This window comes from Malus domestica, chromosome 05 (assembly GCF_042453785.1).
Source record: "Malus domestica chromosome 05, GDT2T_hap1".
In the NCBI taxonomy this organism is placed as follows: domain Eukaryota; kingdom Viridiplantae; phylum Streptophyta; class Magnoliopsida; order Rosales; family Rosaceae; genus Malus; species Malus domestica.
Window position 1 is genome coordinate 2,717,937 of NC_091665.1, and position 16,980 is coordinate 2,734,916.

Genomic DNA, 16,980 nt, shown 5'->3' on the forward strand with positions numbered 1-16,980 from the left:
ATTTTGGAACTTGATTTGTCAATTTTAATATTCATTTAGCCAACAAGACTTATGGCTTGAGGTTGATATTATTTTGCAAGGGAATGTGGCTAGAAATTTTGAGAAAGAATCATAGTTACGACTATGTATAGCCACTGATGGTGGATGGTTTACCAATGATTGTAATTATTATGTTAGTATCTGTCTAACCAATAGTAAATGTGATTTGATAATTTAGTAATTATTTTAAGTTATGAAGATTGCGGCTTGATGTCTGATAAATATTTTGTCAATGTGTATGGCTAGAATTTCTAATATTTATTTTGACAATAAATGTTGCTGGGAATCTGAGTATATGGGTGAGAATCATGATGATCTATCCATTAATTTATTTGTTTTGAGTTGAATAAACTCGTAGATTGAGGTTATGATCTTATTCACCATAAATGGAATAATGGGAAATACTTGTAATTACAAAATTGGTTGCTATGGTTACCAGAATTATGAGTATATTGATGAATTCTTGTTAGTATTGCCATTCTTTGTGATTGTGCAAAGATTGGTGGTGATTGTGCAAAGATTGGTGGTGAAGTCGTGCTGAGACGATGATAATTGTATTCGATGTTGTCGAGCTTGATGTTAATTAAATTCGATTATAATTAAAGAGTAAATGCCATTTCGAAATTGTTATTCGGTTGAATTGTGGCAGTGGTGGATATGGAATTGATACTAAAATTTCGTCTTGAAATTTTTTTTAAGGGAGGAAGAATGTGAAATCCCGTTCCTGGATTTCATTATTATAATCTACGTACTGGTATTATAGAGATTTTATATTATTTTTTGGGCAATTAATTATTTAAAATCCGTAGACTATTCGAGGTCACAATTTATATTGTTGAATAGATATCGAGATCACGAACGCATAGGCGAAAGCCGTTTGCAAGTCCGGATTATAACGGTATAGTTACGGACGTTTGAAGTTGTTGTTAAAAAAAATGAAAAAGCCACGGGAGTGGCTGAAAGAGAAAAGAAAAAGAAAGCCACAGGAGTGGCGGGAGAAAGGAAAAAAAGAAAAAAAAAAAAAAGGGGGGGGGTGGATAACAGGTCTTTTGACCCATGAGACACAAACCGGCGAGATTCATGGTCTCCCGCCCAATTTCCGGCGAGATGAAGGTCCCCCACCACCTGAAAGTCATCTCTCATCATTCCTTCTACCTATTCCACCCCAAATTGGAGTGGAATTAATCTTGGAATTTGGGGAACCCGCACCATGGGTGACGCGGGAACCATTGCTCGAAATCCATCAATTGTGAAATGTTTTCCTTCAACTACTACTACCAAAGCACTCTCCTATAACCCAGAAACAAAGCACAAGCAGTGGTGGAGGCGTCGGAGCAAGTTTGGAGGTCGAATTGAACACACCTATTCTAAGGTTTTCGTACGGTTTTCGCAAAATTGGGGACTTTTTAGGCCAAATTGGACTTGGTCATAGGTATAAAGTTTACTCTACTCTTTAAGATATTCAATTCTGTAATTTTTGAGAATTTTTTTAAATAGTTGAATTTTCCAGCAAGCCGGGGCAGCCGACCGCCACCCACGGCGGTGTGTGACCTGTGGGCTGATGATTTCTTTTTAAGCACTATTAGATGCCCTGGGTTCATGTTTGAAATCCGTATGACGTAATTTGATTGTTTGGACTTAGTTTCATTTTGATACGTGAATAGGTCAAAATAGAAATCGACGATCCGACTGTTGAATCGTCACCAAACTTTAATATGTTATAGTACGTAATATTTGGGGATCATAGGAACTTACGGATCGCAAATCCGATGTACGGATCTTCTTGAATTAGATTTCTAAGTTAATAAAATTAATTGTTAACCGCCACCTAATTCTAGCAATGGGCGAAGATCCGACCGTCGGATTGCGATGAGATTTTAGTACGTTGTTCTTTGAGAATAATGTGGACCCTATGAAGTTACGGATCTAGATTATGATGTGTGGATCTTCTAGATCAAATTTTGTAGCGTTGTGGATCCTACTGTTGACCAAGAATTGACTTTTGGTCAACATGTCTCGAAACGTTCTAATTACTAAAATTAGTACTACGGGGATCTAAGTGAAGCCTAGTGGGACCACATTGGTTTGAGAGTGACTTGAATATATGTCATATAACTATTACCTTGATTTCTTATATTAATATCATTTGTGAATAGGATGTGGATTATAAATGAAATTCTATTGAAATGTGAATTAATTCACATTTCAATAGAACCTATTCACATATGATATTAATAGAACCTATTCACAGATGAATTAATTCACATTTCAATAGAATTTCATTTATAACCTATCAATAGAATTAAGTTCCTATGATCATCAAATATTACTTACTATAACATATTAAAGTTTGGTGACGATTCAACAGTCAAATCGTCGATTTCTATTTTGACCTATTCACGTATCAAAATGAAACTAAATCCAAACAATCAAATTATATCATACGGATATCAAACATGAACCCATGGCATCTAATAGTGCTTAAAAAGACATCATCGGCCCATAGGCCACACGCCGCCGCAGGTGGCAATCGGCCACCCCGACTTGCCGGAAAATTCAACTATTTTAAAATTTTCTCAAAAATTACAGAATTGAAGATATCAAAAAGTAGAGTAAACTTTATACATGTGGCTAAGTCCAATTTGGCCTAGAAAGTCCCCAATTTTACGAAAATCGTACGGAAACCTTAGAATGGGTTTGTTCAATTTGACCTCCAAACTTGCTTTGACGCCTCCACCACTGCTTGGGCTTTGTTCCTGGGTTCGAGGGGCGTGCTTTGGTATTAGTAGTTGAAGGGAAACATTTCACAATTGATGGATTTCGAGCAATGGTTCCCGCGTCACCCATGGTGCAGGTTCCCCAAATTCCAAGACTAATTCCACTCCAATTTGGGGTGGAATAGGTAGAAGGAATGATGAGAGATGACTTTCAGGTGGTGGGGGACCTTCATCTCACCGGAAATTGGGCGGGAGATCATGAATCCTGCCAGTCTGTGTCTCACCGGTCAAAAGACCCGTTTTCCACCCCCCCCCCTTTTTTTTCTTTTTTTCCTTTCTCCCGCCACTCCAGTGGCTTTCTTTTTCTTTTCTCTTTCAGCCACTCCCGTGGCTTTTTCTTCTCTTTTTTTTTTAACAACTTTAAACATCCGTAACTATACCGTTATAATCCGGACTCGCAAATGATTTTCGCCTATGCGTTCGTGATCTCGATATCTATTCAACAATATAAATTGTGACCTCAAATGGTTTACGGATTTTAAATAATTAATTTCCCGAAAAATAATATAAAATCTTTATAATATCAATACGTAAATTATAATAATGAAATCCAGGAACGGGATTTCACAATTTCGGCTAAAAAGCCTTATAAATTATTATACCAAAAGCATAAAGTCTTAGAAAGCCATGAAGAATTTCACTTTTAAAAAAGTCTCATTAGCACTTCTCATAAAAAAAATGTAACTAATTAATATTAAATGACGAAAACAACTTCAATTCCCATGTATGTGAATAACTGTAGTAGTTATGTATTGGATAAGATAAGGATGATAAGGAGGAGGTATTAAAGTACTTCCATTGGACAAAACTTTGAAATACATAGTTTTACTCCACTAGTTAGTACCCAACCCCATGATTAATGACACGTATTTGATTCCTTTCTCATTCTGTAGTGAGCATTTTTGTTCACCATCTTACATATTTATAATCATCTATCACGTGTCATTTCATTTAATTTTGGTTATTTTTTTTTAAATTGAATAAGTAATATTTAATATGAAAGTTAGCTAGAGTTAAGTGAAATGATACATGACAAATAATTAGATGTATGGTGAGCATACACCATAACTGTGAAAGCGAGCCAAAATGCTCCCATACAAGTTTAAACTGATTTTCCTATTGTTATTATTGGACTATTTTTTTTTAAACCAAATTAGGTAAGATATGGTGTTTAACGAAGGAGACTTAATGCTTTAAAGACATGTCTTAGCGACGTTTTAATTGATTTTTTTAAACACTGTTTGCAACAAAAGGTCTGAATATAAACGGTTATGTTAGGAAAACTAAAATTTTAAACTAAATTTTACAAATCAAATGATGTGATTGTTGTTTATTAGATTATTACTTAAGTATTGATTAAGGCTTATTATATTAGTACCCCACAAATTATTGAATAAACCCCACATTTACTTTTTCAATTAAAATTTATCTTAATACACCCCACTTCATTCCCCATAATACTCTCACACCCTACATTCTTAATATACACCTTATAGTTTCTACACACACCTCACATTTCTCAAATCTTATAACACTCATTTTTTATTTTGCCGAATGATTTCAAACTATCTGAACGTTAGTTTGCCGAATGATTTCAAATTGAATGATTTCAAAAAATGTTTAGGTTCATTTGATAAGTCATTAATATTAAATTTTAAAGTGAGGTACATTCAACATTTTGTGGAATGCTAATATAAGAAGGCTTGATTAATATACTTATTTCTTATTAATGATATACCATTTGATTTGCAAAAATTTTAATTTCCTTTAACATTATTAGAATATAAAACCTTTGACTGTGTCATACAAAAGCTATAGTTCTTCCATGCGGAATGAGAAACTGAGGAAAGCAGCAGCCCCACCACGAAGTGTTTTTTCTAATTATGTACCGATCAAACGTCACTAAGGACTAAGCACAACAAAACATTAGTACCATATTTTTCTACCGCTACCGTACAAACAATTGTTCATACGAGTCTACACGACCACAAGTCCATGTACCTTATAGCCAACTCGCTTAGACTTTTGAAAAATCATTCTGCCACCCTAGATTCATTCATTGGTTTCCACTTTGATGCGTCGGGATTTGATTCGTCAATGTAGGTTTTGTTCAAGCACTCTTCTATTATCAAATTAAGATTTAATTTTACTAACGTTATCATATCAAAAATACGTTAGTACATAATGTTGAAGGATGTATTCCATGAATGAATTTTAACACTACTTATATCGTTGTCGACCTATTCAAGAGCTAGTGCTCAAACACCGTCAAGTGGTTAAAATTCTAAAGGTAAAGAAGGATTCAAAATCTTTTAACACATCAAAATTTTAACAACTTTCAAAAGACCCCATAATTGTGATTTTGATCAAGCAATGTCACAAGAATGTTAGTCAGACAAAGTTGGTATAAACATGCAGACTGACTGATGAACAGAAAATGCAAAAACAAAAGCTAAAAGCAAATTGGAAGGAAATTTCCTCTGAACTCCGAAGGGAATTGTTGGCTGGATTTCTCTTTCCTCACTGCCTTTTTTTTCTTCATCAAATTCCAGAACGTTTGAATTTTCTGCACCAAAACCAAAGTCTCCTCTCAACAAATGGGTCTTTAAGGAACAATATTTTCTCTGGTCAGATGCTTCAAATAGGTAGTTAATATCCACTCAAATCACACACAGTTTCTTAATATTTAATTCTTACTAATCTGGCTCATTTTTCATTTGTTTATGTTTTTGGTCTTCAAATTTGCTTTTTGGGTTGTCTTCTCTACCTTGCTTGTTGCTTCTCAACCTTACCTACCTTCCTCACAACAATCTAAAAATTGTTTAATTATTTATATTATATTACCAATAACTGCAAGGAGGAATTTTGGCCCCTTCCCTTTGTCTTAATCCCAAGGTCAAATCCTCAACTCTCTCCTCTTTCTTCAAAGTTCAGACCAAACTCTCAGCTTCCTCTTCATTTTTGTGTTCTTCATCCTTCACTTGCAGCAAGCAGAGCAGGTACATCTCTCTTCTTTTCCCTCCTATTTTTTATATTTATTTATTTATTTATTTACTTTTGTTTCTTAAATCTCTCCCCTTATATGTGAACTTAATTGTCATGAATTAAATTTGCATATATAGTATTGTATTTACAGATAGTTAAGTGTTTATGAAATCATTGGTCCAGGCAGGCATGGATCTCTCTCTCTCTCTCTCTCTCTCTGTGATGACGTTTATGCATGTTGTTGTAATCTCAGAAAATTTCTGTCATGATGTTTTGACAACTTTGTTCCTCTGCAATTGCCAGCTGCCATGAAACAAGAATTTTGTTTGTTTTTTGGGTTCCTTTGGAGTTCTCATGTTGTTTAAGGGGTTCTCTTATTTCAGAATCGGTTCAGCTTATTTCAGAATTTGTTCAGCTCGTTCAGGGTTTTCTTAATTGTAGCTTGTAATTGGTTAGGCTCATACAATTTCAACATTTTGATACAAGCGATATTGGGGGAGGGGGAATTGAACTTGGGACCTCAAGCGCAGGGGTGAATGCTCATACAATTCCATTGATTTTGCTTTCTTGCACAACTTTTTTTACCCGGTTTAGTAGACATTACTAATTTGATGTGGTATTAATTGTGTTTACGTTTGCGCGTAATTTCTATCTGTTGGGTCAATTTTGCTAGTTTCCAGGTTTAATGATTGTTTGAAAGTAATTTACCCTCTAATCTTTTACAAATTGTGATACAGAACTCGAATTGTGTGATAGAACTTGTCTTCCTCAACGACCGAAAAAGTAACCAAAACCATGTCTTTAGTTCGGCCATCAGAGCTCTCCACATCGTACAGAAATCCTAATTTCTACTCTCTAAAGGGCAGCAATGATAGTTCCAGCTTGTCAACTCAAATATTTGGCTCTGATAAGCACAAGGTGGTGTATTCGGATGATCCTTACAGCACTGAGAGTTACGAGAAGTACTTCCTTGACTCCCCAATGGAAGAAGATACACATCCATCCAACTCAGGCGTTTCTGGGAGTTCGACTAACCCACAAGGTGCCTCATCTTACCAGCTAACAGCTGGATCGGTTTCCTCCTTGAATACTCAAAATCCATTTAGCACTTCTTTAATGTCCAATTTTGAATCAGATTACTTAGAGAGTCAAAGCCCCGATGCGGATAGCTTTGATGAAGATAAAATGAGATTGAAGCTTAAAGAATTGGAGAGAGCACTCCTTGATGACAACGCAGATGAAGACGATGGGGAGATAAATTGCAGTAGTCAAAGCATGGAAGTGGATGAATTGTTCCATGACTCACCCAAGGAGTCTTCGTCCTCTGATTCTAACGCGAGCAGCATCAGCAGCAACAAAGAAATATCACAGGTTTCTCCTCGGACACCCAAGCAGCTGCTTTTTGAGTGTGCTGGTGCACTCTCAGAGGGAAATGTCGAAGAAGCATCAACAATGATAAATGAGCTCCGACAGATGGTATCAATTCAAGGAGATCCTACACAAAGGATTGCGGCTTACATGGTGGAAGGCCTAGCAGCTCGCGTGGCTTCCTCAGGAAAATTTCTTTACAAGTCTTTGAAATGCAAGGAACCGCCGTCCTCTTATCTCCTTGCAGCCATGCAAATCCTTTTTGAGGTGTGTCCTTGCTTTAAATTTGGATTTATGGCAGCAAATGGAGCCATCATAGAGGCATGCAAAGATGAAAAGAGAGTTCACATCATAGATTTTGACATAAACCAGGGGAACCAATACATAACCCTCATACAAACACTTTCGAGTCTGCCAGGTAAGCCACCACACTTGAAGTTAACAGGGGTGGATGATCCCGAGACAGTTCAGCGTCATGTTGGAGGCCTAAAGATCATTGGACAAAGGCTTGAGAAGCTAGCAGAAGCACTGAAAGTTCCATTCGAGTTTCATGCAGTAGCCTCGAGGACTTCAATCGTCAATACCTCAATGCTCGGCTGCAGGCCTGGGGAAGCACTTGTGGTTAACTTTGCTTTTCAGCTTCACCACATGCCAGACGAAAGTGTTTCAACAGTTAACCAGAGGGACCAGCTTCTTCGGATGGTGAAGAGCTTGAGGCCAAAACTCGTTACAGTTGTAGAACAAGACATGAACACCAATACGACCCCTTTTCTCCCAAGATTTGTTGAAGCCTACAACTATTACTCTGCTGTTTTTGATTCCCTTGATGCAGCTCTCCCCCGGGAGAGTCAGGATAGGATGAATGTTGAAAGGCAGTGTCTGGCACGGGACATAGTGAACATTGTAGCGTGCGAAGGAGAGGAAAGAATAGAGCGGTATGAGGTAGCTGGGAAGTGGAGGGCAAGGATGACCATGGCAGGATTTACTTCATGTCCTATGAGCACCAGTGTGACTGATTCGATTCGGGATCTTAGCAGACGGTACAGTGAGAGGTACAAGGTGAAGGAGGAGGCGGGGGCGCTTCATTTCGGATGGGAAGAAAAAAACTTGATTGTTGCTTCAGCGTGGAGGTGATCTTCGGCTCCAAACTACTGCTATGCTTTCATTCAGTTTTGTACTTTGATTTTGTGTGGGGTTCAAGAGTTATGGCTATATATCAGTAATTTCGGAGTGTTTATAAATAAGGAACGTAGGGAGCTGCTAGTTTTCTAACACTGATAAACGATCTCGATGCTTGTAATAGAATAACTTTATATAATCTCCTATATAATTTTGTGTGGACATGTCGCCAATGTGTTGATACTGTTTGATATTGCAAATTTAAAATTCTCAATATGTTCCGCGATTTTGTATTCATAAATGGAACAAAAGGTTATATTGACGGTGATTCTCAAATATTGCAAAATAGAATGTGAATAAGATGGGATAGAAACAAAGACTTCGGATATAAATTTGCTTTTAACCAACTTAGCTACAAGTCTACAATCTCTCGCGTCATTTGGTCATTCTTAAGGAGTCATTTGACCAAATGACGACGCAAGGGTTGTAGGCTTGTAGCTAATTTGGTTAAGAACAATTTTACATCCGAGGCCCCAAGTTCAATTCTCGTCCCCCAGGATCGCTTCTATAAAAAAGAATGACTAAAAACTAGAAAAAGTACATATACCATGAGTTTCTGAAAACCCCTGGAATGGGTATGCTAATAGGAGAACACTATTAATCATTTCTTTCTTCATATATCAAACAATTAACTTCAAATATGATGGATCATCAAAATTGTGATTACTGTAAATAAATTACAAGATCAGAAAATACAATTAGGACTTCCCTCTGGCAAGTAAGCGAGTTAAATGCTCCGACATTTCTACTACTTTCTCGTCCCCTCTTTTAAGATATCTCCTTGTTTTCTTCCCATACATTCCTACTTACGTTTAAAGGGTTTTTGTTATCTGTCCAAGCCTCCCAACTAATCATTCCGACAATAGTGCTGTTTGAACATTCCAAGACACCAAACCGCCTTGCTCTTCTGAGTGAAGTGGTAAAAGCAGCTGGAAAGCTCAACTTTGTCCAGCTCTCATCACCTAATCTTTGCTGGAAGTCACCCCTACAAGCCTTTGAATTACTCAACTCTTCACACCAACAAAACACAGTGCTACCTCAGCTTGGGCTTGGAGCTCTTCCAAGACCTTTACAATGCTCTCACGGCACATTGTTGTTTCACTACGATCCATAAGCATTTTCTTTAATCTTCGTCCATGTACAAGAAAAGTTAACAGGGTCAGATGTGAATCAACTCTAATTAAGTATCTTGGCATGCAACAATCCAGATAAATCCATATTATTCTATTACATGTCAACCAAATGGCTTCTATTAAATAACTCTCTTATAATAAGATGTCCCAACGACGTTTGAGTTTCAGAAAATTTACACTCACGTTTCATATCAAATTACTACCCATACCAACATTCAAAATCACCACCAATCTGACAGTGGCAATAGGTAAATTCAACAAGCAGAGTCAACTAGTCATCTATTGCCCTATAAATATATTTTCAAGGAACAAAGGAAAACTAACAATGTAAATAAATTAATAACTATCAAGGTGAAATGTAGTACATACCTAGAGACAGTAGCTATATCTCCATGACCAGTGCAGACAATAAGCATGGCATTAGTGGGCAATGAGGCATACAAGGTATGTATTCTAGTATCCAGTCGCATAAGAATTTCCTTTAGTTCAGACGTTAAGCTGCATCTAATACCTTTTTTATTTCCAGAATTCTTATGACATGTAAGCAAGGATATCAACTCCGCAATTTTTCCATTCAATTTCTCAGCATCCTCTGCTTGTTTAGTGAAATAACGATTCAATTCAGAAAACTGGGTCCAGATGAATTGCACTTTCTCATTCCTTGCCTACAATCAAAAGTAAATGTTACGTAGCCAAGCCAAATGATAAAGACGAGAAAATAGGTGAACACAGCCGTTACAAGTCTACCTCCTTTTGAGCTTTTGAAAGAGCTTCGTCATCAGAGAACACAGGCACTGCATGGGATAATTCAGAGGCATGACGCTTCACAATGGAAATATCATCAATGATAGAGGAGGTCTTTCCGCTCTCACTCAAAACAGTTAGGAACCTTTTCCGTACCAGTGATGGTGCTGTACCAAAGTCAGGTCCTAATCCAGCAAAAGAAGCATTCTTATAACAGACATCGACAGATTTAAGGACATACTAATTATCAGATGCAGAACTATACCTATTTACTATTAGTTATTTAATTACTCCTTCCACCTCAGGCTCAGACAAGGTATCAAATTCTGACATCTGGAAGCCACTAAACTTTTGAAACAACAGTGTTCTATTTTCCATATAAATTAAGAATAAATGTATGCTGGCAATGACAAGGTTCAATATAAGTTGTACATTAAGGAGGTGATAGATACCACACTAGTTGAGTTCCACTATTTTCCATAAATTGGCCAATCATACAATGTAAATGCAAAAGATAGTCACGTACCATGTCTAATCTTTAAAAGTGCCAGGTCCATAGCAGCTCTTGCATCTTCAATACTGTCATGGCCAAGCCCTGACTGCTGTATCTCTTTAGAAAGAAATTTCTGGGCAAGATCTCGAAGTTTAGATTTGTAAGACCTACCACGGGGGTACTTGTACAACACTGCAGTATCGATCACTAGATTGTGGGAGATTTTTAATGCTAACAAGTCATTTTCCAAGGAATGCCCCACTAGCACGGTCTCCTTGTAAACCAGCTTTAGAAAGTCCTCCTGAGCATAGAAAGCAACTGTTATAAATTAGAATCAAAGAGTTACTTAACAGGAAATGACAAAATTAACAGTGAAGCAGCATCTCACGAGTCACAACTATGGAAAACACGAAGCGCAAATGTAATACATATATATGTACAAATAGCGAACAAGACCCAAGGATTAACCTGAATTTCTTTAAGAATTGTAGTCACCCCATCTAACATCTCACTTGTGATTCCGCTAAACCTGAACAGGAAATTGATTGTTATTGTTTTAATCTTTTTATAAGAAGCCTCTTGTCGTTCATACCGCAAAAATTCAAATATTAAACCTGCAAACAAATTACAGGGATGAAGCGAATCCAGAGAAAGCAACAACATTAAGAATCACCTTTATCCAGAAATAAATCATGAAAAGTGATGATTTCTAAAGATTTACAACTTTCCCAGAAATGTTTTATTTCTCATAGAGTAGTAAACTACCAAAGCCCAAGTGTGGTTGAGTTATAAACGTTTAAACTCACTCCAATTCAGGATTCCAACCTTGCAAAGAAACTAAAATTTATTTCCAGCCTGCTGCTAGGGTTGGGTCTCGTTGTAGAAGACACCTACTGGATCATCATTTTAGTTTTTTGAGTTGAGACTTGAGATGTACTGGTGGAACTCAGTTGGAGAAAGAGGGAGTTTTTTCTGGAAGAAACTTAAGGCTGCAGTATTGGATGGGATTTGAGTAGAGATGGAAGAAAAGATGTGGACACAAACCCAGCATGTCATAGAGGGTTTTTTTATAAAAAAAATAAACACCAAAATTGAGTTGCTTTAAAATATCCTTGGCCAGCTAAGGAAAATTGATGTCGGTTGCATAACAATATATTAAAAGAAGAAGAAAAAAAAAAAAAACAGAGCTGCCACTGCAGCGCCCCAGACTGCATGACAATAAATATGAATTCCAAGAAGCAATTCTAACTGCTTCAACACATAGAGCAACATATCAAAGGAAGGACTAATGAAAGCTAAAATGATAACATACCTGGTATTATAATCAGTGATAGGATTTGTTGGTTTAACCAATTTATCTAGCACAACCTGAGATTCATTAAAAGAAAAGTTCAAGCAATGAGAAGAAAAGTTCTTTAGGTGGTAACCAAGTCATTTGTACAAAACTACGTAGAACAAATTTAAGACTAGGGGTTGCACAAAAGTTTTAAAGCATTCGGAATCACACTAGTCAAAATTTCAGACAAAATCTTGTTAAGCAAGAATTTGATATCATAGATATGAGGATTCAAAAAAACCTATATGATTCAGACATGGATAAAATGTTGACCCTAGTGAACCAGAGATTTCTAGCTTCAAGATTGTGCCGTTAGCAGGATGGGATAAGATGCGAATTAGAAAATATGCTGAAGCCCTGATATTTGGAAATGATAATCTAGCAACACTAGGAAATGAGCATCTCCGGCAGTTTCTTTTAAAAAAAAATTAGTTTAGCTTGTGTAACCAAAAACTATTTTAGCTTTAGCCCATTTAATTTAGTGTCTCCAACACTACAAACAAACTCTAAATATTTTACTCTAAAGAACCCATCTTTCTCATCATTCTCATCCCTTGACATCTCTCTCCACAATTAATACATTTTAATGTTTAGCTAACTCTCTAAATTCTCTCTCCTTCTCTTTAAAGTTAAGAGCAACTATTCACAAAAACTAAAATAAAGAGTGGGATAGAGTCTCTTGGAGCTTGATTTCACTGGTTTGGCTCTGTAAAATAGCTATCCAAAGAAGTCTAAAAGAGTCTCTCGGAGATGCTCTACAAGTGGACCAGAGAAAATTAGTTCAGGGACATTGACAATGGTTTAGGGACTAAAAAGAGACAAAACCTAAGTTCAGAGACATTAGCAAGATTTACTCAAACAAGAAAGTTAATGCATAAATCACTCAGATATTACGTTTTATTCAACTGAACTTACAAGTTTTGAAACATTCAAGTATAAATAAGACCACTAAACCATTGCCAAGTCAGAAAACAAATGCAACTTGTCCTTTAAATAAATTCATAAAGAACAAATTGCATGAAACTCACACATCCCTTCAGATTAACATCCAGTTCCTTTTGCACAATTAGGAAACAAAATAGTTAAAACTTACATCTCCTTTCATAGTCACCAGCGTTGCTCTTGTTAGCTCAAAACCCTCACTTGTGATACACTAACAAAAAAAAATGGATCAACCAAGATGACATCAGTACACGGCTACTTTGTGAGAACAGAAAAAGAAAAATGAACTTAATTTACCACTATCCGAACAATTCATCTGACATGTATAAAACAAGTTGAAAGGACGAATACACCTCAACAATGAACTTCCCACAAGATAACAGTTATTTAGTACTATATGTGAAGTTGTTAACAAACTTCTTTCTTATCTTCAGAAATTGATATTTAAGGATTTACCATCTCGCAATCAAGTGCCAGCATTTGATAGTGGGATGATCCTGAAGGGGCCGGAAGAGTAGAAAGAAAACCTGCATTGATAGAAAATAATAATCAATAATAATAATAAGTTTAAGGAACTAGTTAGAAATTAAATCAAAGAGAAATTATAATTAATAATCTAAGCAGCATCTGTCTTGTTACCTGGCAAATTGAAGCAATATCCATTGTCTTCAAGTTGTTTTGTTGTAAGTGTGTAAAATGTAATAGGGAAAGGTAGATCTTTCATGAGGTCCACTGAGGATAGATCATCTAAACCAGAAAAACATGTAGAGAAAACCCAGAAAAAAAAAATTAAAAGGATCCTCATGTAGTGTTAAATGATTTTACAGGACAGATGGGATGCATACTTGTTATAAAATTAGTTTACAGCTTAAGAAACACAAAAACTGTATGGCTAATCAATCAATACAAAACCGATATCCAAGATATGAGAAATCTGGCAGAAATCTTGATTCTATTCATACTGACAGAACTGATGTTGTATCATGAGTGCATGAATTACAAAAGGAAAACCTTTTCTAGACTTCCATATGCAAAAACTTTTATGGTGCACTCCAATGTTGCACACTGAAATAACTTTGACGTTACACTCCAAACTTTTATGTTGTATGCATGCAAAGACTTGGTAATACTAATATGAGAGTGAAAGTTGACAGCAGGAAGACAACAACACCAGCTCTGGTAGCAACAAAAGTTGTTCTTCAAAATCTAGCCCATCTAGATGGGCATGAAGCATTTGTTTTCTTAATTGTTAATCACACCATTGTAGATAGTTTCCTAATAGTTCCAATCCAGGAGAGACTCTCTAAACATAGGACATTTTTCTGCTCTTACCTATTGGTAATGAATTGAACACGGATACCCATATTGATTCACAAAAGTACAAGAAACTAGAACAACCAATGTACCCAAATGAGGACTGCTAGCCATAATGGAATGGAGAAGTTTATAAATACACAGAACTTCAGGTTACTTGTGACTCTCCTAGTAAAGTATCCTTGATTTCCGTACAATTACTAACTTTGAAATGCAAATTAGCAAAGTTACAATAAAGCAAGAAATTCAGTATGATCGATGTTCTGCGAACATGTCACATACCTTGTTTGGATGCCAGGTTAGATTTCTCCACAGTTAAACTACTTTCTTCCCTCTTTCTTTTCACTTTGCTCGTCAGGAGTGCATCAATCGTCTGCATCCCATCTGACATACAGCTAGCATGGGCAAAAACATAAAGCCATATAAAGTGGATGTACAGGGAAATTAAAGGCAGATGAAGCAAAATCACATTTGTGACAAACCTGAGAGCTAAAACTGGCCTTGGCTTGCTACACAATGCTTTGAGACTCTTAAGAAGTCGACGATGTGCTAAGTACAATGCTGCATCCAGTCCTGGGACATAAAGCATAACCACTTTGGGAATGAGGGGCTTGTTCTGCAAAATGTAAGGTTTCAGTATTAATAACTATAAGAATTCATGTTTCTTTCAACTTCATGTCTATAAATTAAGCACAGAAGCCAACAAGATTGAGAAATGTATATAGCTGGGTAACAGTTTCACAAATCTGCCTGTTTGTGAGAAGTTTTGGAAGTATTAGAAATCTCACAGTTTCACAAATCCACCTATTTTTAGGAATACTGTTCGTCATGGTTTCATTGGACCATAACCATACATGCATTGGAAGTATTAGAAAAGAAGATACTCCTTTTACCTTAATAAAAACCCATGATGGCATGAAACCTTCAGCAAGCACCCATGTCACCAGTTCTTGAACCTCCTGCATCACAACACAAACTCCATCACTCGCTCACTCTTATTTCTCTGACAATAAATGTTCAAATCGAACGAAACTTCCTATCACCTCTCAGAAAAAGAACAAAGAGTTCATAAATTAGGGGTGAACAAGAGTACCCACTTGCAAATTCAGAGTTGTGTCGGTTTCCAGCGTCTTAAAAATCACCTCTGCTTTACTCTACAAGGGCAAATAAGATTAAATGTAATGCACTAGAGTTCAATTGTTTCAATAAAAATCCCGTCAGACCGCACAAACTATTTCGATGAACAAGTATTACTGGTATAAACCAAAATCCAAGCGATACATACATATGTACGTAATACAGCTAACTTAACCATCTATGAATCGAATCGAAAGCTATAAGTAAGCAGACTTGTTCTTCATACAAGAATACATGGTATGGCCAACATCACCGAAATTCGAAACAAAACTAAAAGATTGCAACTTTCAATGCTAATGCTAATACAATTAGAGCATCAAACAATTTTAGCCGCAAAACGAATTCATGGCAAAATATAGAAGGCGACGAAATTTAAAAGAAAACAAAATTAGAGAGAGAGAGAGAGAGAGTACTTGAGGGCCGTAGACATCGAAAAAAGTGGAGCGGTTGCTAACATTTGCGTTGCTGCTTGAGCTCACTTCTTCCTCCGAAGCTAAAGTTTCGACTTTAATGGGGGAAGAAGGCATGCCTCTGCGACAGTCTTTGTGAAGCTTTACGAACCCAGTGAGAGGGACGGGGACAGGTTATAAACCCTTTTATATCTTTTGGGCCGACCCATGCACCCAAATATGCTTTAAATTTGAGAAGCCTTTTTTTAATACTAGTATACTGCAGAACTTTTATTTAGTTTGTGATTTTTACCCATGAATTTTTTAATTGAAAAATTAAGAATTTAAACTAATGTTTTTGACCAATTTCCCCTGTTAGTTTTTCATTCATTCTATCTAAATTTATGTTAAATGAAAATATGTGCACAACATATGAGGGTAGTTTAGTCGCTTCGTTCTTTAAAATAATTAAAAACCCTCGATTTCTAAAATGTTGACTTGTGCAAATCTATGTGAGTCTATAACTTTTGTGTCTAAATGTCTAGTGATGTGACGTCTTTGTTCTCTAAGAAAGTCAAATAGTGTGCACGTAATAAAAGTTAACATTAATTTAGATTGAATTTATATATATATATATATATAATAAAAATAAATAAATAAACTATGAGTCGAGGAGAAATCGGCAAAAAAAAAAAAGTTTTAAGTCCTTGATTTTTTCAATTTCAAAGTTTAGGGACTAAATCAAGAATTAGGTGAAGGTTGAAGAAAAAAAATCGGCAATTTTCCTTTTTAATATTTGGGTAAACCAACTAGGAGTGGAAAAAATTCCCCAAAATCTCAATTTGAACAAAAAAATATCGATTACAAACCAAAAATGTCCCAAACCAAAATTCTCAAAATTTTCGCAATGCTATCCCAAACCAATCCCGAAATTTCGGTACGGGATTCGGGATTGTCTTCTCAATATTTCGGAAATCTCATACCGAACAAAAAATATAATATATTATTAATTATTATTATATTATTAATTATTATTATATATATATATATATGTATACTGTTGCAGACATAATTTACTGAACAATTATGGAGACCAGAATGAGGGAATGTGCAGCATAGAGAGAGAAGAAAGAGATGTGTAATT

At 36.1% G+C, this 16,980-nt stretch overlaps 2 protein-coding genes across 5 annotated transcripts; one reads left to right on the top strand and one right to left on the bottom strand.

Moving 5' to 3' along the window:
- Nucleotides 1–5,025: 5,025 nt before the first annotated feature.
- On the top strand, nt 5,026–8,512 carry LOC103407439 (scarecrow-like protein 1). Of its 2 annotated transcripts, XM_008346384.4 has the most exons (3): nt 5,026–5,815; nt 6,539–6,843; nt 6,937–8,512. In XM_008346384.4, the coding sequence occupies exons 2-3, from the start codon at nt 6,597–6,599 to the stop codon at nt 8,301–8,303; spliced, it is 1,614 nt and encodes a 537-aa protein (XP_008344606.3). In that variant the 5' UTR covers nt 5,026–5,815; nt 6,539–6,596; the 3' UTR covers nt 8,304–8,512. The 2 variants fall into 2 exon arrangements, with proteins under 2 accessions (XP_008344606.3, XP_008344600.3); XM_008346378.4 differs by having other exon boundaries at nt 5,133–5,815; nt 6,539–8,512.
- A 426-nt stretch (nt 8,513–8,938) lies between these two features.
- Nucleotides 8,939–16,066, bottom strand: LOC103407433 (small RNA degrading nuclease 5). 3 transcript variants are annotated; one of them, XM_070822963.1, is made up of 14 exons: nt 15,861–16,066; nt 15,408–15,464; nt 15,204–15,269; nt 14,793–14,926; nt 14,593–14,705; nt 13,636–13,743; nt 13,453–13,523; nt 13,148–13,207; nt 12,031–12,086; nt 11,187–11,247; nt 10,752–11,019; nt 10,229–10,410; nt 9,993–10,146; nt 8,939–9,476 (listed from the first exon to the last, which is right to left on the bottom strand). In XM_070822963.1, exons 1-14 carry the CDS (start codon nt 15,972–15,974, stop codon nt 9,472–9,474), a joined length of 1,449 nt encoding a protein of 482 aa, XP_070679064.1. In that variant the 5' UTR covers nt 15,975–16,066; the 3' UTR covers nt 8,939–9,471. The 3 variants fall into 3 exon arrangements, with proteins under 3 accessions (XP_070679064.1, XP_008344594.1, XP_070679063.1); XM_008346372.4 differs by having other exon boundaries at nt 9,851–10,146; XM_070822962.1 differs by lacking the exon at nt 15,861–16,066 and having other exon boundaries at nt 9,851–10,146; nt 15,354–15,459.
- Between the last annotated feature and the right edge of the window lie 914 nt (nt 16,067–16,980).